General features: G+C 41.0%; 1 protein-coding gene across 1 annotated transcript in view; it reads right to left on the bottom strand.

The window, feature by feature from the left end:
• The window catches only part of LOC307177778 (uncharacterized protein), a gene marked incomplete at its 5' end in the record, with an annotated part of 44,417 nt that extends 24,053 nt beyond the window's left edge, over positions 1 to 20,364 (bottom strand). The window contains 4 exons of the mRNA XM_079905213.1: positions 3,435 to 3,506; positions 6,748 to 6,819; positions 13,966 to 14,037; positions 16,412 to 20,364. Coding sequence (XP_079761339.1) covers positions 3,435 to 3,506; positions 6,748 to 6,819; positions 13,966 to 14,037; positions 16,412 to 20,364 — 4,169 coding nt within the window. The remainder of the gene's footprint in view (positions 1 to 3,434; positions 3,507 to 6,747; positions 6,820 to 13,965; positions 14,038 to 16,411) is intronic.
• Positions 20,365 to 20,708: the final 344 nt, after the last annotated feature.

Here is a 20,708-nt window from a genome sequence, read left to right as displayed (position 1 = left end):
TCAAGAAAGTGAGAAAACATACAGAATGGGAGAAAATACTACAGGTGGGAAGAATAAGATGCAGTTGGGAGAAGAAAAGTATAGTAGTTGCTAGGTGTGACAATCTCAAAATTTTGAAGTATTACAAATAAAACAGCCGCCATGAATCACCCCAAAGGGCAGGCCCAAGTTATTTTTGTTTTTAGCGTTTATGCCTTTGTAAATCTGAGAAGCTGCCAGGATTCTAGTACATAGCAAAAAGCGATGACAACACCCTGAAGTGTGTAAGAATTTTTAAATTCTTAATAAAAGAATTTTTAAAAATAAAAGAATTTTTAAAAATAAGCCATCAGTCTGCACCTGCATAGGTGAAATGAAGGAGAAACACTTTAAAGTCAGAAAAAAAAAGTATACTTAACATTTAGGATTATCAACCACTGCTGGTTTTCCATAATATATTTCATTCCTGATTTTATCTGAAAGAGATATGATTACTACCACCATTCAAAGAGTGATATTTTATTAATGAATAAGCTCTTGGCTCATCTGTGAGGTAGATTTCGGATTTAAAATAGACTACCACACGGCTAACTACTTCACCTTATGCTTGTCAATAACATCGAGGCTTCATTCGAGAAACCTACTGTCTTATAATTACCTGAAACCCAGTGATGAATCAAGGTTTTGTGGGGCCTGAACCTCATCTACTTTGGGAAATCATATCTAATAAAAACATGCAAAGTTATGAATACAAAAATCGCTAGGACCCCTCTGAAGACCTTGCAAGGGAGCTATGCAAGTGAGGAGCCCTGAAACCTAAGCTTCATTGAATTCATGATAAATCCACCTCAGCTGGGGCCCTTTTCCAAACTTATTTAATGCAGGCAACTTATAAACACCCCAGTAATATGTCATTATAGGGTAGTAAAATGACTTAACTCGAGGGTGGCATCTTCCCTTGGTGGCTTGCCTTTGGAAAGAGATGCAATAAAGTTTATATCTCACCATGGCAAATGTTTCCTGAAGCAAATTAGCTTTTTCTATTAGAAAGACTTAGCCCAAAACAAAGACTTACTATACTGTGACAATCTTTTGAGAGTAACTGTGAACGAGTTTTAGGAGCACAGTACTCATTTATTTCCAACACCAGATAGTTCTGATTCTTTCACTACCTTTTTCTGTCATTTAAGAGGAACACAAATTCAAAAGGAACAAGTTGGTGCCTCTTCCATTACAAATTTTTTCTAACTTACCACCCATTTTCTACTTCATCACTCCCCTCCCTCACCTTGTTACCCTGCTGCATAGATGCTAGAAGACCACAAGAGCCATATATGGCTCTCATATATGTTTTCCCATCAACATCCATCTTTCTCCTTCCAGTATGAAAGCTTCTTGGGGACAAAGTCCCTGCCCTATGCATCTTTGTATCCCCAGCAGTTAGTACAGTGCTGACACACAGTGGGCATGGCACTCAGTGAATGTTTTTGAATGAATTCATTAATTTTTAAACAGTGATTGATTGATTGATTGATTTCCACAATGTATTTTCCTGGGTTGCCTACATAACTGTAGCGAAACGCAGATTCTTATAAGGAACTCTTGGTGTTATAGGATGTTTAGGAAAGGTGGTGAGTTTAAGACGTATTGACGCTACTAAAACCTCCTGGTAAAGGGGTGTCATGAGCCTGCTCTCCGTTGTGCTGGCAAAAGAAAACCTGACCCTGGTGGTCTCTTCCCAAGGTAGGCATCAGCAAACTAACAAGGGAAAGGAAGGAGGCCGCTAAAGATAGGCATCTGCAGGAATTGCTAATGCAGCTCCAGACACAGCCTCAACACCTTCATTAACCCAAATGTGTGAACTGTGTGAAACTGGATTTCTGAACCACAAGACAGGGAAGAGAGTCTTTTCCAAAGCCAGGTGTAGAAGAGCTCTTTACCTTGAGTCTAAAATCGCCTCCGGGCCACTGAACGTACCCACTATCATTTCCTGTGTCATGAGAAATCACAGCATTTTTGAGCTGAAAGGGTGTAAAACCCACACTTCTTATTGAAGAGTAGTCAGCAAAGAAAGTATATTGAATTAGGCTACAACAATGTATTTTCCTTATATTTTTCACACTACAGCTGAACACGTCTTTTTCCATACCACAAAGGTTCCTATTGGCAACAGATAATTCACTTCAGAGATATATGCTTTTTGAAAAATAATGTTCTGGGTGGCTGGGGAGAGCCCTGTGGTGTGTGTTCAGGAATTCTTTCTGCTTTACCATTTAAAAGAGCTAATAATGGTTGGGGAAGCACCCACACCTTTTGCTCCCTGAAGAACTGGGTGCTAAACTTAGTTCGTTGCAGCTCTGGGTTGCATACATTTTAAGCAGTTAGGAACTTTGCACATGAGCAGGAATCAAAGTTAGATTCAAAAGCGGAACTTCATGGACCACTCGCATAGTGGAGAGGCATCAGTGGGTTTCCATGACAACGCTAATCTGAGCGTTTTTGCTTGGTGCCTTTTATTGCTCGTGCCAAAGATCAGTGCTATGGAAAGCACAGCGTTTCATATATACGAGTTAAACAAGTCTCTTGGCCTCTTTGTACCTTAGTTTCCTCATTTGAAAAGAAAATAAATGGCTCTCAAGACATACTTTCCAGAATTCAAACTGGGTTTACACCCAGCTAACCAATAACTTCATGGTGTTTTTACACACAGTTTTTTACATGTATTCATCTTCTATTTCACTTACAACGTGTGTAAAAAGCGCATTCCATGCCAGGCCTGAAACGTTCCGAAGCTCAGTTCTGTGAGTAAATTGCAACCAAGATTTCTACAAAAAAAGACACATGCAAAAGAAGAAGAAAAATATATATTCTTTCAGAACAGTTATCGTTTGGCAATAATTCTAATTTACATATGATGAAACATAACATCTCTACTCCCTCCATACACTAATGAAATCTCACTGTGGAAGATATTATGATTTATACTTTCAAGATTATATATGTGGTGCATTAGATACAAAATAGTAAATGCTCATTAAATACTTATGTTAAGTGATCTTTATTTCTCTAGAAAGGCAGCACTACTGATATTTTGGGCTGGATAATTCTTTGCTGTGGGAGGCTCTCCTGTACACTGTTGGATGTTTAGTAGCATCTGTGGCCTCTGTCCACTAGATGCCAGGAGCATATACAGTTCTGACAAGCAAAAATATCTCCAGACACTACCAAATGTCACCTGTGTGCAAAATCACCCTGGTTGAGAACCACTGCTCTACAATGATGCACTCTGATCTGTGTAATAACTCTCACACTAACCTTTGCTAGAGACAAAAAGGATTTGCTACAAAATTTTAGTAGTAATTTTAATCATATTTCAAAATGAGTAACAAATTAATTTTATAAAAATTAAGCTTTATAAAAATTCCAAATATAATGAAGTTATAGTTGTAACTTACATAAACTGCAAAAAAGGTAGTGGTTCAAATGTACGTCTTTCGATAGACTGTATTTTATTGCAGGATAAATCTCTAGGAAAAGTAAAAGGAGAATATTGCCTCAATTAGCTATTAGATATCTAATTAGTAGGAATAACTAGTAGAGGTTAGAATGATAATAATAAATAAGAAGCTTTGGTCTAAACTCCAAATCTTAGGAATTATTATTTGAACCTTCCAGAGCCCCTAACCCTGCCTTCACCTCTCTTAAGAGTCTCACCTTGAGGATCTTCATAAATTAAATATACAACTATAGATCTTGATAGATTTTGGAGGTAATCTTTCCTGAGAGCAGAAGCATTGATTAGATTCCACCTTTTGTGGTCTTATCAAATTCAAGATTATGAGCTCAAAGTTTTTATCTCTATATATCATTATAATTTCTAATATTCAAAGGAATATTCTTATATTTACACACTTCCCAGTATAGTTCTATTTTTCTAGGCCAATTCATTACCAGAAGAAATAAAAGATACCCTTTCACACAACTTGAAAGGAAGTTACTCCTCTCAATTAATATGTAACTTTAATTCAGTATTACACTTTCTATCATATTGACTTTTATTCGAAAATACCTAGTCTTGACTATAGCTGACTATGTTATTTCCATTGATTCCAGCTTAGTCTCTCATTTCACCTGGATGGGTATAACTGTCTTCTGACTGGTGTTTCCATCTCTTTGCTATCCGTTTCTAAGCCATCCTCCACGCGATCCCCAGATTAACTCTCCGGAAGTTGTTCTCAAATACCAGCATCACTTGTGAACTTATTGAAGATACAAATATTCAGCCCTACTGGGGACCTCTTGAATCAGTAACTATGGGGGTGGAGCTTGTGTTTTCACAAGCCCTCCCAGTGGTTGGTTCTCTTGCAGGCTCAAGCTTGTCCTAAAGCCCTGCTGTGGTAACATGGTAGCTGGGCATGTTATCCTTGGCTTGGCCTCCAAAGCCCTAGATGATCTGGCTCTCATCTCCTACTCTTCCCACTTGTACTCTACAGGTACTCAGAGTATTTTTCCTGTGTTCTGCCTTTCTCCCACTTTCCTTTTGCAAGCTTACTCTTCCCAACATGTCTGTCATTGATACCCAATGGCCCTTCAAGGTCCCATTTAAACAGCATTGCTCTAGTAACATCTTCCCTGATGCAATTTGAAGTCTTCTTTCCCTCTTTTGTGCTCCAATACCAATTTATAGCTCTCATTGCCCATATTCATTTCTTTCTTTAAACATAGCTATTTTTGCAACCCATTTCCTCTGAGCATAAACTCCTTCAAAGTATGGACTAGATACTGCTTATGTGCATCGTCTATCATGTTTAAAGCCAACGCGTGGACATAAAGCAAACTCAAATATTTATAAAATCAAAATATAGCTGGAGAGTGGATAGAAGGAGGAAATGACTGTTTTAAAAGAAATGTGATTTTATTACTTCATGGTGCCTCCACAGCACTTTGTCAGTATGGTTTGAGTTATATGTTTATTTTCCCTGTGAGATCATGAGCTGCTAAAAGGAATCCTGTCTTACCCGCCGTCGTGTTTACAACACTAGGCATAGTGCTTATTAGCATATGCTTTTTTCGCTTTTTTATTGATTGGCTTTTTTTTTTTAAGAATGAGAATACTTATGCTAACGTGAAATAATCAGATTATAAAGTATTTCATAGTAGAAGTAATGAAGGGCCTAGTCCACTGAGCACTTATCTTATTTGTTTTTCTCCAAACTGTGTTTGTAAGGTTTGGAGCCCAGATGGCAGAGAAGAGATTAATATAAAGGTGATTGTCCCTTAAGGCTTGGAAGGTTTGATAATTAAAAGAACTATTTTTAGGGTCATGTGAGTCTCTTTATACCCACTTCCCTTGAGCCTTTTATATTTGCAAGAAGAAGCTATTTGCTAAAGAGGATCATTAATTGGCTTAATAAGGATTAATGACATACACAGCTTTGGAGGCCATGGACAAAGGGCAAGAACTGAGCTTTTATAGCAAAAAACACTGTTAGCTCCTTATCCCTAAATAAAAAGAAATACTAGGCAAGCATTTCCTCTTTGATAAAGAAGCTGGAGAGGGAATTCCCTGGCCGTCCAGGGGTTAGGGGTCGGCGCTTCCACTGCTGGGGACCTGGGTTCAATCCCTGGTCTGGGAACTAAGATCCCACAAGTCCTGTGGCGTGGCCCCAAAACCAAAACAAACAAACAAAAAACAAGAAAAAAAAAGGCTGGAGAGATTTTTGTTAGGGGCATTATTGATATGCTTATTTAGTGTAAACATTTCTAAATATACCATTTAACCATCATCTTAAACATTCTTAATATTGGCATCACAATTCCTGCATTGAAATCCTCAACAACAGCTTGTTCTTTTGGTAACTTAATGTGTTCTTAACAATACTAATTTTTTTTTAAGATTTTTTTTTTGATGTGGACCATTTTTAAGGTCTTTATTGAATTTGTTACAATATTGCTTCTTTTTTTTTATGTTTTGGTTTTGTGGCCATGAGGCATGTGGGGTCTTAGCTCCCTGATCAGGGATCGAACCCGCACCCCCTGCATTGGAAGGCAAAGTCTTAACCACTGGACCACCAGGGAAGTCCCTTGACAATACTGTTTACATAATTCATCTGCATAAATATTTAATATTTAAATGTTAATTCAATTTAGATTAAATTATCAAAGTTATGAGTTAATGGCATTCATATTAATGTAAGGGGTCTATATTTTCTTGTCCTGTAGGTGACAATTTGAGGTTAACTTTAATTCCTCTCATTTCACTAAACCAACTTTTTCAAACCTTTGCTGTAAAGGCCAGATAAGTAAATATTTTAGGCTTTGCAGGCCACATACAATGTGTGTCACTTATTTTTCTTCATTTCTTTTTTTTCTCATTTACAGCCCTTTAAAAATCACTTTTAACTTATGGGCTGTATAAAAACGGACTGTGGGCCACATTTGATCCATAGGTCATAAACAAAATATAAATACAGATGGAGAGTATATGAACACTTATATAACAAGGTTCATATGGGAGTCTATAATTGCTCAGACCTCATTACCTCTTTTCCTCTACAACTAAAGGGTATTTTTCTATCTATACCTTGCCTATATAATTAAAAACTTAAAAATGAATAGGAGATATTTAGGGCTAGTGATGGGCTGGGCCCTACACAGACTTACAGAGCTATAGAAGTTTATTGCTAGAAGAAATTGAAGAGATTATCTAACTTGAACCCCTTAATTACTTTATAGATAAGAACTCATAAATAAATATGATTAACTTACAAATATCGGAGGGATAGCAAGTCTTCAAATGAGTCCTTATGCAATTCAATCAAATCATTTTCACTGAGATTTCTGAAAAATGAAAAGGTTATTTCTGGATCAAAATGCAAAATAACTACAACTATATACTACATAGGACTAACTCCAATATGTGGAGGAAAGCTGGGTAATGGTGTCTCCTAAACAACCTAATTCTTATTTAATTTAGGGATGGTGATTTCTGCTCTGTTTCCATTTATACCTTCTTTTCACGTCCTCCTTTGTGTCCATCTCTCTCCACCACGCATGTGTGCATGCGCGCACACACACACACCACCCACTCTTCCCATTGAATCATATAGTTAATGTCTACTCTCTAGATCACGAAGTCTCTGTTAGAACCCAGCTCTGGGTGGCACCAACGTTGCAGAGCTGCCCTTCCCTCCTCTCTTTCCCCAAACCTTAATGGGAAGTCCCACACAGAACTGTATCAGGGCAAATGAAGCCATCTGAATTTTTCCTCCATTAAAATTTTTTTGAAAACTAATATGTGCATAAAATATACATAACTTCAATAATTCAGTTGAACAACTGTTCAGCTGTTTAATAATTACAAAAGAGATCGCCACGTAACACCATTCATATCAAGAAAGAATCCTGCCAGCATCCCAGAAGCCCCCCGTGTGCCCTTTTCCAATCACAGCCCTCTCTGTGACTTCCTAGAGGGAACCACTATCCTGACTTTAATAATAATTTCCTTGCTTCTTAAATGTAGTTTTGCCTTTTCTCTATCAGCCATAAACAACACAGTTGAGTCTTGCTTGTTCTTGAACTTTATATAAGTGGAATCATATGTATTATTTGCCACATTGCTTCTTTCATTCAACATTATTTTGTAAAATTATTTTATGTTTGCCTGTAGTATGTAGTGTTGCATGTCCAACTCCATGAGGCTTCTGAGTATTTGAAAGTGGCTAATGTGACTAAGGAGTTGAATTTTTAATTTAATTAACTTTAATTATTCTAAAATTTAAAAAAACTGATACTCAATGTAATTATTGGAAAATGTTTATTTTAGCAACAATTTGCATATGTGATATTACTTTTTCGACTGTAAATTTTATGAAATATAAATACCGATCAAGTATTTGTAGTAAAATTTATAAACCAAATTGTGATTTCAAAGAGTTAGTATAGGAAAGAAATGTAGATTCTCTCATTAACTTTTTTTTTTTTTAACATCTTTATTGGGGTATAATTGCTTTACAATCGTGTGTTAGTTTCTGCTTTATAACAAAGTGAATCAGTTATACATATACATATGTTCCCATATGTCTTCCCTCTTGCATCTCCCTCCCTCCCAGCCTCCCTATCCCACCCCTCCAGGCTGTCACAAAGCACCGAGCCAATATCCCTGTGCCATGCGGCTGCTTTCCACTAGCTATCTACCTTACTACGTTTGTTAGTGTGTATATGTCCATGACTCTCTCTCTCATTAACTTTTATATTGAGACATGTAGATATGATATTACTTTGGGTATTTTTAAGTACTTAGTATGAAAACAACGTAGAATATATTATTAATAATGTATAAAATGAGTACATGTTAAAATGATAATATTTTGGATATAAGGGTTAAGTAAAAGAAATTAACATATATTTCATCTGTTTCATTTTACTTTTATTTTTAAGTGGCTATCAGAAAACTTAAGATTACTTATGTGGCTTGCATTATGTTTCTGATGAAGTGTATGACTTCTAAGTATGATTATACCACACTATATTCATTCAACTGTTGGTGTAGACTGAGATTTTTCTAGTTTTTATTTATTAAAAACAGTACTGCTTTGAACATTCTTGTATTTGTATCCTGATACATATTTGTCTGAGTTTGTCTAGGATGTATTAGGGATACAAAATTGTTTCCTAAGAAGTTGTGCTATTTCAAGCTGGCAGGTTGAAACATGTCAGGTCTCCACCCCTTCAACTTCCACCAAAATCGCTAAGAATGATACAAAAGATATAACATAAAATTCACAACCTTAGTTCAATGTGTGGGAGCAGCTGCACAAATGCCCCCCTACCAGAAATGGCCCGGAGCTACCTACAGGGTGATCAGTTGGAATAGTGTGGTAGGAGTAGCCTACAGCAGACATCAACCCCACATCTTCCCTCCTTGGTCCAGGCAGCAAAAGGTGTCTTCCTCTAGGCAGGAGCAATTGGTGTTATAAAGGGGACAAGGTCCCAGAACCCTGGAAGAAAGGTATGCACTCCCTGACTAGCCACCAGAAGGCACCTTCCACCTCTGTCTTATTCTCAGGGGAACCCATTGGGAGTAATAAGCCCCAACAGCTCATTTCACTTCTCCCCTAAAGCTGGGAAACAAACGCAGTAGTATCTCAACTACAAAGATGAATTACGCTCAGGAATGACCAAACAATGTGAGAAAGCCAACTCCATTAAGGACAGAAAACAAAAACAAACATAAGAGCTTATAGCCAATGAATCAGAGTTCACAAAGCACAAGAGAACCTTAGGACAGCACAATTATTACCCTCAGGCAGATGTAAGCAGATAGTGCATCCATTAATCAACTCAGGAATATATGAATGAAAAGTGTTAGCAATAATTAAAAAAGAACTCAGTATATGAGCAGCAGAAATGACAGTTAAAGAATAAATTAGGAAACTGAGAGATCCAGCCAATGACTTCTCAAGAATGCAGAATGAAGGGAGCAGGAAGGATTCACAGTCAGGCCTGACCCCTGGGTCTGCCCGAGGAATGTTAAGCACTTTGCTTCCCCTGGTCTCACAATAAAGGCTAGGAACATGCTGTGGGGAGGTGGAGGGGCGGGGGTTTGCACCAGTTTCTTATATCTGATAAGCAGGAAGGCACATAGCCTGTATCCCAAGAGTGGAGCGAGGGAGTGGTAGAGAGAGCCAGTACGGAAGAAACTCTATAAGATGTCAAAAGTAGGTTTCTCTTGCCTGGAAGAATTCCCTTCCTTGCAGGTGATATTAACAGTGGTACATCCTTCAGGAGCCTTGGGGATCTGAGCACAGGTTATGTTGCCTTGTGAAACTATCTCCACTGAATTCTGCATTTAAAACGTTCTGCTTTTCACTCACAGTGTCTCTTGGTCACATATTTATATTAATTCCATCTCATAGCTTAATTTCAGCTCTTAAATTAATTCTTTACTCATAGCTTATGAGAATTAAAATATTACGACCTGGAAACTCTGCAACTCAGTTATTAAGGTGGTTCATATTATAGAGAATATAGTCACACACATTTTTAAAAGATCACTGAAACAAAAACACAAAAGACTTCAATTCCCACAAAGAACTCTTGGAGACCTGAGCATGATTCAAAGACCCTGAGCTCAATTTGAAATTCACCATTTTAGGAGGAATCGCAGTGATTGTCAGAATATATGTTAGGGGGAATGGTCAACAGATGGTGTTAAGATTGATTGTTTTCTCACCTCTAAATAGTGGTTTCATATTTCCATGGAAATGATTCAAAAAGAAAAAAACCAAATCAATATGTCCAACGACATGTATGGTAACCCTTTTCATACCATCAAAGGTAGGAAAAAACTCTACCTCCCCATATCGCGTAACAAAACTGTATGTATATACCATAAATGATATACAAACATCACAGGAAATGATGGTGTATGAAGAAAGGCTACACAAAAGTGGAGCTCATATATACTAATTATAATTTTGAACGTTGACAAGGATTCAGTAAGTACAGCAAAGAGATGGGGCTGGTCCTCAACTCTCTCTGGCACTGTCTTCTCTGATTGGCTGATGCCCATATCAGACTGGTTAGAGTTTGAATATCATGGTTGGACAGGGGCTAACCAAACAGTATGTATTTCAAATTAATTGGGTTTCTTTCTGTGAAGATGTTTGCATGACAGGACAGTAGAAATTTTAAAACTAACAATGGTAAATTCAGCCTGGAAGTAAAGTTTAGACTGAGAATGAGTCAGTCACCAAAAAATTACCCAAAAAGGGGCTTCAAATAAGCAATAACTGAATAACTGAAACAAAATACATTAATCTGTAGAACTTCAAATATTCATCTTGACTGAAGAAAAAATTTTTAAACTATGGGGAATCAGAGTTAAAGCCAGATCTAAAACTTTCTCACACCATGAAAATATCAAAACTAGGCATGAAGTAACATTTAAGAAAGACCAGGGTTCAGGTCTAAGGCAATCTTCTGAACTTCACATTCATTCTTGATTCTGTAATACTGACAATTATCCTTCTCTCCACCTCTGAAACTTCTAGGAAATTGAGAGAGCTCAGGGTTTGTTTGTTTGATTGATTTAACTATATATATAATGCAAACAATCGGCCTTTCTGGAACTGATTTACTCTCCTTCCCCTGCTTTCTTTCTCTCCAAAGTACTTAGCAATGCTTGAAATTATATCTATCTATTTATTATACTTATATACTTATTTCTATTTATTTGTAAAACCCCTGAGAACTGGGATACTTGGGCTGTTTCATTCTTGGGCCTGAAACCCTAGCATGTAAAACAGTTCGTGGCATATAGTACATACTCGAAAAATATTTATTGAGTGAATTCAGGAAGTGACAAATTATCAACTATCAGATACTTTTATTTAAAACAAATTATCCATTTATCATCACTCATGAGGATAATTACAGGAAAAGAAATGTCTTTTTTCTCCCCTACATTTGTGACTCAATCTTTTGAGGCAAGAATCCTTTGAGAATTTCATAAATGCAATGGTGCTTTTCCCTAAAAAACTGCACTTTCTTGAACACACGCAAAAGTGTGCATGCAATTTCAACTTGTGGATCATCCTTTTAGGGCAGAGGTCTGTGAATCGAGAGGACTGAATCCAGAGAGCCAACCTTGGATGGGAAATAAAATTACACCTCAGTTTTCACAAATCTCTAACTAAAATCAGCACCTCCTTCTATTATGAATGTAGGCAACGAACCACAGTAGATCAGCAGTATAGTTAATTTGGTCCCCAATAGAAATCACAGGTCATTTCATATCACGTATATGCTGCAGATACCTCGAAATATCATTTATTCTCATCACTACCCTGGAGTTATAATATTTATTAGACCTACCACTATATCTTGTTATTTAAAGTGTTAAGAGAAGCATATTTATTACTATTTCACTAATTTTAAAAATATTCTGAGGGCTTCCCTGGTGGCGCAGTGGTTGAGAGTCCGCCTGCCGGTGCAGGGGACACGGGTTCGTGCCCCGGTCCGGGAAGATCCCACATGCCGCGGAGCAGCTGGGCCTGTGAGCCATGGCCGCTGAGCCTGCGCGTCCGGAGCCTGTGCTCCTCAACGGGAGAGGCCACAACGGTGAGAGGCCCTCATACCGCAAAAAAAAAAAAAAATATTCTGAAAACTATTTCAATATAGTTGGGTTCCTTTGTTTTTGTATATATTTTGACTTATTATACATTTTAAAACATTACCCCAAGAACATAAGCTTCTGCAGCTTGCCAAAGAGTTATACACGGGGGGAGCAGGAGGGAGGTTAAGAAATTCTGCTTTGGGGAACCACTGACCTCAAGTTAGGAACCTCTGCTTATAAGGTATAAACCTCAAGCTGACTTAGAAATCTTCAAACCTTACCAGACTCATGTTATAGTGTACCGCCTCCCAAACACATGCTTTTTAAAAATTAATTTTTAATTTCAATTTATCTTTTAAAAATATGTAATATATATTCACATCTCAAAATTCCAAAAATATGTAGCACGCAATTCAAACTTTTTCTCTTACCTCTGTCCCTCAGTCTACCACACCCCTCCACTCCCAGAGGAAATTAAGTTATCTATTTCTTGTGCCAAATGACTTTCATTTTTCTTACAAGATTGGGAAATAAAATCTCCAAGTTAGGTACTATCACGGGAAATATAAACTACATATAGTATTTAGGAAATCTGTAAATTTAAAAAAGTGCTTGGTTCTAGCATTTTTTTCATTACCAGTAAGATATCAGACTAAGGGGGCATATCTTTAAGGGTGGTCATAATACCAGTTTTTAGATTGACTGTTATGTCTTTTATTATTAATTCAGAAGTCATTTATGACGTCTATTCAAGTTGAACTAAGGATATGACCACAGACTGTCATGAAAATTACTTTGAATGCTTTTTTTTCCAAAATAACTTATGTGTCTAAACTGACTTGTTCTATAAATCAATAAAAAAATAGTAACAGAAAAATGGGCAAAGGACAGACAATTCAGGGATAAAATACAAATGTTCAGTAAACATATAAAGATATTTAATTTCACAAATGATAAGAAAATTCAAATTCAGACGGGACCCCTTTTATTCATCTGTCAGATTAGCAAAAAAAAAAAAACAAAAAGTGAGAATCTCCAGTGGTGGAAGGGTGTGGGGAAATGAATGTCATCACAGCATGGTGACTGGAGGGTAAGCTGGCACAACTTTTTTTTTTTTTTCTGGCACAAATTTTTTGAGGGCAATTAAAATTTTACATCTAAATAGTCTTCACCCCAACAATCCCATTTCTAGATAACTATTCTATAGAAATAAACGACCAGGCTCACAAAAATGCATGTACAAGGATATTCATGGCAGCAATGCAAGTAACAAGAAAACTGGACATAATCTAAACCTCCTTAAATAGGGGCATTATTAAACTGTAACACATTCATACTATGGAATATTATGCAGGAGTTCAAAGGAATGGGGTAACCCTCTACGTACTGGGAAGGAAAGAAATCTAAGACATATCATGAAATGAAGGAATCAAGTTTCAGGATATTAATTATGTAAAAACAGATAAGAAAAACACACAAACCTCTTTTGCTATCTGTAAATATGTATGTACTCAAACATATGGAAAAGAGTCTGGAAGGATTAATACTAAACTCAAAGTAGCGGGTGTGGGATTAGGGCAAAAGGAGGGTTTTCACTATACCTGTTATTTCACTGTTATATATTGAGAATATAATCGTGTCTTACTTGTATAATGGAAAATAAGTTTAAATTGTCTCTTACTGATTTTAAAGAGGTCCTGCCAAATTTAATTTTTAAAATAAACACAGAATTTCAATCATTAGGCTGCTTTGGGATATGGAAGGGGAAATACCTTTGCTCACAGGTATTGACCACAAAATTCTGGACCAAGAAGGATCTTATAATGCAGTTAGGTTTTTGTATTCATATTTGGGGAGAGTATACTCACAGCTTCTCAGCCCAGGGGTATGCCTTCCATATACTTTCATCAATGTAAGAAATAGAGTTTCCTTGGAAATTTCTGTGAAGAAACACAGTTCATATGCTTGAATAGGTAGGAAAAGAATGTAGAGAATAAGGAAAAGAATCATGGCTACCATGTAGGGAATATTCAAATGCAGAAAAGACCAGCTTTCTAATTCCGACAGCTTCCCAGTGTGCACAATTAATAAAAACATACTGTGAGGCCACTGGAACAAACAATGAGGCATCTCCTCAGAACCTGAACTTCCTATCTGTCCAAATTCTTGGATACATAATGCCAATTACTTTTTTTCCAAAATCACTTATGTGTCTAAAATGACTCCTACAAATCAATGAGAAAAATGGCAAACACTTATCAATATCAGCAAATAAATATTAAGAAATCCTATGGCAACACCAAAGCTTTGGCTCAGTGCCCTCAGAATCTCTCCAGGTGTTAGAATGATACGGGCAATTAGAAATTAGAGGGACTAATACGAAAATAGCTCTTAAACATATTGCGTAGGGAAAAGCACAAGTCACTGAGCAAGGAATTAAGTTATTACCTCATTAGGGGAACAAAATGCAAAGGAAAGAGATCGGAAGGAAGGACACACATCAAAACAGTAACAGGAGTTACCTTATTGGTGGTAGGGAAGGTGGGGTGGAATTTTCACATTTTACCCTATATACTTCTGTGACATTTCTTTTTTTAAACAGTGAGAATGTATCCATGAATTAGACATGTTTAAAAGAAGCTGTTAAATGCCTGAGGTTCAGTTTGAACCACTAACTCAGTGGATGACTGAATCTTTCGCTTTAGCTTTGCCCTCTTCCCTCAGCAACAATGGAAGTATTCAGTTTATATGCACATTTTTCACGGGAGTCAGAAAGAAGTCAAAACGGATACCTGTCTGCCCATCTGCCTGAGGGACATTTCCACTCAAACAGAGCCTTCTGGTTGCTTTATGCTCACCAATAAAAGATGCCTAAGACTGAACTCATCTCCCTCAAACTGACTCTGCTTCCCAACTGCTGTATTTCCACCTGTTATACCATCATCATTCTGCCCATCAACACATGTGATTTTTCTCTTTCCTGTACTACAATCCCCCAACTCTAGTCAATTACTACATCTTGTCAGGTTTTCCTCTGTAGTACTCTAAGGATTTTCTTTCTACTTCCTTCACAACTACTCTAATTCGGCCCCTTCTCACTTTACTCCTAGATTTTGATAAACCATTCTATTTGGTCTCCCTGAACCAAGCTTTCCTCTCTAGATCGCTCTACATATGAAATCTAAAATCAGCCTCTTGGTTTAATCATTTGTCTCTCTTGCTTGACTACTTGCAGTTGCTCCCCATATCTCACAGCATAACTTTCAAACCCCCGTTGCCGATAGTCAAGATATTTTATAATCCTATCTTTCATTGTTGCCTAACCCAATTCTTTACAGCCAGGCTAATCTATTAAATTCTGATCATCCCTGCAGTCACACCTTTGCCTACACTGTACTGCCTATTATTTTTCTGACAAATCACAGCCAATCTTTAAGTCCCAGCTAAAGATTTAGCTTATCCATGCAGCCTTCTGTGACCTCCACACCCCTGTGATTACAGGTTCTGGTGAATTACAGCACGTATCTGTATTTCTCTTAATACTTAATTATATATTACCTCCCTTTTAAGGCATATCCCCTTTCTTCCCACTTGTCATTGTCATGTTCTGGAGACAATGACATGTACTTCTGTGGCTCCCACAGTACTTAGCCCTGGGTTGGGCACAAAATGGGTGCTACATATAGAAAGCCAGGGGACAAAGATGAGTTCTAGATATAACTGAGGGATTGATAATAATAATAGCTAACACTAAAATATATGCTAGGCACTGATAGAAGAGCTTTATGTATATTAACTCATCTAAATCTCCCAATGAGATTGGAGTCATTGGGAGATTTAGCAGCCATAGGAGTCATCCTATGAGACGATGACTACCATAATCCCCATTTTACAGATGAGGAAGTTGAGTCATAAAGCTAATAAATGACAGACCTGGGTTCAAACCCAGGTAGTCTGGCTCCGGAATCTCTACTCTTAAACACATTGTTGTATTACCACCAATGAGATGGGGAGAGGGACATGTTGCTGTAAAGAGGATGGAGTAAAGATGGGAGAAGAGTAGATGTTAAGGAATTAAATAATGGGGTAAAAAATGGAGACGGAAAAAATAAGGGCAATTAAAAGTAAAAGACTGGAGGAGAGGGAATAATAGTTAAGAAGGAGAATGAAGATAAGGAATCATTGACAAACAAAGGTGGAAACACAAAGTCAGTCAATGTGGATTGGGGAGATAAGGAAGGCCCAGGAAGACCTGAAGAAAGACTGCATTGTCAGGCAGGATGCAGAGAACAAATGAGGAAAGGGGATTCTTACAGGATGGTGAAGGTGCCGTTGTAGGCGTTAGGCTCTGGCTCAGGCACTCTGTGGAGCGTCTGCTTTGGGCTGAGACCAACACACGACAGCGTCTCATTTTTGCAGGTACAGAGTTCACATATGCTGATGTTTGTGGTGGCATTCTGCCCTGGTTGCTTCTTTTCTGGGGTATATCTTACACCAGGAAGACCTGTGGATACTGAATACTGAGTCGAAGGAAAAGGAACTGTCTCAGATGGCCTTGGTTGCTGAGATACGTTAACTCCCAGGTCCACAGGTGAAACTGTGACTTGAGACAGGTTTGGTTGTTCAAGTGTCACCTCAGGGTGTTTTGGAGGGGGAGCTGTAGTCTGCTGCCGGGCTGTAGAATGTTCAGACTCTGTAGTAGGTTCTGGAGTTGTGGTCAGCTCCAGGTTCAAAGGTTTAACTGTGCTACTGGGTGATGTTGGAGGCTCAGTGTGATCCTGATGCGGTGTTGGAACTATTGGATTGTGATATACTGGAGGCTGAGCTACAAAAACCTCCTTAGGCGTTTCTGCAGGCTGGGTTAAGGTCTCCTGCATGACTGGAGAAGGTTCGTCCTCCTTAGTGGGTTCTGGCCTTCTGGTCAGTCCAAGGTCCAATGGTTGAATTGTGACCTCAATCAAGGTTGGGTGGTGAGCCTGAACTTGCTCTGGATTTGGAAATGTCACCTCGGGGTACGGTGGTTGAATTGGGGGTCCTTGGCGAACTGGAAAAAAATCAACATTTTCAGAGTAGATTGGATGCTGATCTGAAAATTGCTGCCAGACTAACAAAGGTTCCAACTGCTCAGAGGACACTGTAGACTGAGCCGAGGTTTCTTGTTGGGGTGGAGAAGTTTCAACCTCATTAGTGAACGCTGGAGTTACGATCAGTGCAAGACCCACAGGTTTAACAGTGACATCGGGCCGCTGCAGAAGCTGAGCTTGATCCTGACCTGGAGGAGAAACTGTCGGCACAGGATGCTCTGGAGAGAAAACTACAGTCACATTAGAGAGCTCTGGAGACTGAGTTGGAGAGGATTCCACCTCACCAGGAGGCTCTGGAGGCTGAGCTGTGGCTTCCTGCTGAGGTGGAGAAGGTACAACCTCAGGAGCCTGTGGACGCTGATCTGGAGTCGCCTGCTGGCTTGTGGCAGGTATAACCTCTTCTCCAGGATGCTCTGGATACTCAGCTGGGGGCTCCGCTTGTACTGAAGGTGTATTATGTGTACCAGCTTCTGGAGATTGGGCTGGAGCCTCCTGTTGAACTGGCAAAGGTTCAACCTCCTCAGGTGGCTCTGAAGGCAGCGTGGGGGCCTCATGCTGGGTTGTAGAAAATTCTGCATTAGTAAGGGGCCCTGAGGGCTGAGCTGAAGGCTTGCGCTGATTTGGAGAAGGGCCCACCTCTGGAGTGGGTTCTTTTGTTATGGTAAGCTCCACATGTGCAGGTTTGACAGGGACACCGGATAAGTTTGAATGCTGAGCCTGAGGGTGACTTGGAGGTGAAACTGTCATTTCATGATGCTCTGGAGGTTGAGCTGGCTGTTCCTGTTGAGTTGGCGAAGGTTCCACCTCCCCTGAAGAAGGCTCTGGAGGCTGAGCTGGTTGCTCCTGCAGGGTTGCAGAAGGTTCTATCTCCGCTGGAGATAGAGCTGGGATCTCCTGCTGGGTTGGAGAAGATTCTGCCTCATTAGGGGGCTCTGGAGACTGAGCTGAGGCTTTCTCCTGGGTTGCAGAAATTTCAGCTTCTCCAAAAGACTCTGAAAGCTGAGCTGGGGTCTCCTGCTGGGTTGCTGGAGGCTCTGTAGGCTCAGAAGGCTGAGTCGGTTGTTCCTTTTCACTTGGAGAAGGCTCAGCTTCCACAGGAGGCTCTGGAGGCTGACCTGTGGTCCCCTGCTGGGTTGGAGAAGGTTCAACCTCCTCAGCATACTCTGGAGGTTGAGATGGGGTCTCCTGCTGGACTGGAGAAGGTTCAACCTCCTCGGGGCTCTCTGGAGGCTGAGATGGGGTCTCCTGCTGGACTGGAGAAGGCTCAACCTCCTCGGGGCTCTCTGGAGGCTGAGATGGGGTCTCCTGCTGGACTGGAGAAGGCTCAACCTCCTCGGGGCTCTCTGGAGGCTGAGATGGGGTCTCCTGCTGGACTGGAGAAGGTTCAACCTCCTCGGGGCTCTCTGGAGGCTGAGATGGGGTCTCCTGCTGGACTGGAGAAGGTTCAACCTCCTCGGGGCTCTCTGGAGGCTGAGATGGGGTCTCCTGCTGGACTGGAGAAGGTTCAACCTCCTCGGGGCTCTCCGGAGGCTGAGATGGGGTCTCCTGCTGGACTGGAGAAGGTTCAACCTCCTCGGGGCTCTCTGGAGGCTGAGATGGGGTCTCCTGCTGGACTGGAGAAGGTTCAACCTCCTCGGGGCTCTCTGGAGGCTGAGATGGGGTCTCCTGCTGGACTGGAGAAGGTTCAACCTCCTCGGGGCTCTCTGGAGGCTGAGATGGGGTCTCCTGCTGGACTGGAGAAGGCTCAACCTCCTCGGGGCTCTCTGGAGGCTGAGATGGGGTCTCCTGCTGGACTGGAGAAGGTTCAACCTCCTCGGGGCTCTCTGGAGGCTGAGATGGGGTCTCCTGCTGGACTGGAGAAGGCTCAACCTCCTCGGGGCTCTCTGGAGGCTGAGATGGGGTCTCCTGCTGGACTGGAGAAGGCTCAACCTCTTTGGTGACCTGTGGAGTTACGGTAAGTGCTAGATCCAGAGGTTTAACAGTGACATTGTACAAGTTTGACTGCTGAGCTTCATTTACCCCATGATGTGCTACTATTTGAACTACAACCTCCTTACGTGTCTCCAAAACCTGGGCTAGGGCCTCCTGAGGACGTGGAGTTTCTAGTTCCTCAGGGGCCTCTGGGGGCTGAGATGGAGCCTCCTGCTGAAGTGGAGGTGGTTCTACCTCTTCAGTGGGCTCTGGTTGCTGAGGCTGGGCCTCTGCCTGGGGTGGAAGACATTCAACCTCCTCAGGGGTCTGTGGATGCTGAGCAGGGGCCTCTTGCTGGGGTAAAGATTCAGCCTCCTCAGTGAGCTCTGGAGGACGAGTTTGGGCCTCCTGCTGGGATGGAGAAATTTCAGCTTCCTCTGGGGGCTCTGGAGGTTCATCTGGGCTACCCAGAAAAGCCCTAGATAGGCTCTCCTCAAGACGAAAGGCATCCATACTGGGATCTAAATAATCAGCCTGCAACTGTTGTTCTAGACCCTGAGTGGTTTTTTCAAATTGGCCTGTAGTTCCAACAACAACTTTGGCAAGCCATTGGTGCTGAACTCGATCTTTCTTCAGGTTTGGGGGAGAAACAATAAACTTCATTGGTTTTGAGCTCTTACTACCTAGAGGTGGAACAGGTATTTCAAGCGATCGGTGACCTTCAGCCTCCTCTAGACCTATGTGTTTAGTCTTACTTTTGTGTCGAGAAGGCAGAACCAAGGGCTGATTCTGACCCCAGTCTGGCACTGGAACCGCCTCTGGGATCTTTTGATGTTGGGTTTGCTTGTTATTCAGATCCTGATGTGGAACAGCAAACCGATCTGGCCCTGTAGGCAGCTCTGCAACGGAATCCGTGTCCGGGTATGGAACCTCAGTCTCAGTCAACTCCCGATGAGGCGGGGCCAACATCAGGACTGGAGACGAGGACGTCAAGTAATTAAAGCCCCCGGCTTCTGCCAGGGGTGTAAGGGCATGGGGCAATTTGGGAGGGGGGTCTGAGGCGTATGAAGACCAAGCCTCTGTCAGCCGCGGGGAGTTGGGGGTCACCTGGACGGGGCCCAGGGCCCACTCCGGAGGCTGAACTGCTTGGACTTGAAGCCACAGTTGTAGCCACGTGAGGAAGAGCCGTGGCAACCAAAGGCGCAGCCGGGACATAACGTGCGGCGGCTCCCAGGCGCAGTGACCCAGGCCAGTGAGGAGCCGGAGCCACATCCTGCATCCGAGCTGAACCGCTATGCCAGTGCCGACGCCAGCGCTCACGTTAGCAGCCGCGCGCCCCTCCCCCGCCTAACGTTCCACCCGTTATTTATGACATCTTTAGTTACGTCACCTTTATTAGGTTCGTGCGGAGATCCAATCCGCGCCACCAGAGTGGGCCTTTTTCCCAGAGTCCCCAGGGCGCAAGCCATCCTTCCCCTTGCAAAGGCGACAATTACTTCCTGCCGGGCCCTCTTCCCAACCCCTCCCTACTCTCCCTGGCCCCAAACAATGAGGCGGGATTTGGGCTGCAGACCCAAGTGGCCCCAACCTCCAGCAGCCCAGGGTCCGAGGGGGAT

The sequence above is a fragment of the Stenella coeruleoalba genome, assembly GCF_951394435.1.
Source record: "Stenella coeruleoalba genome assembly, chromosome: 19".
Taxonomy (NCBI): domain Eukaryota; kingdom Metazoa; phylum Chordata; class Mammalia; order Artiodactyla; family Delphinidae; genus Stenella; species Stenella coeruleoalba.
Note: the sequence above shows the minus strand (reverse complement) of the source record. Positions and strands in the feature narration are given on the sequence as shown.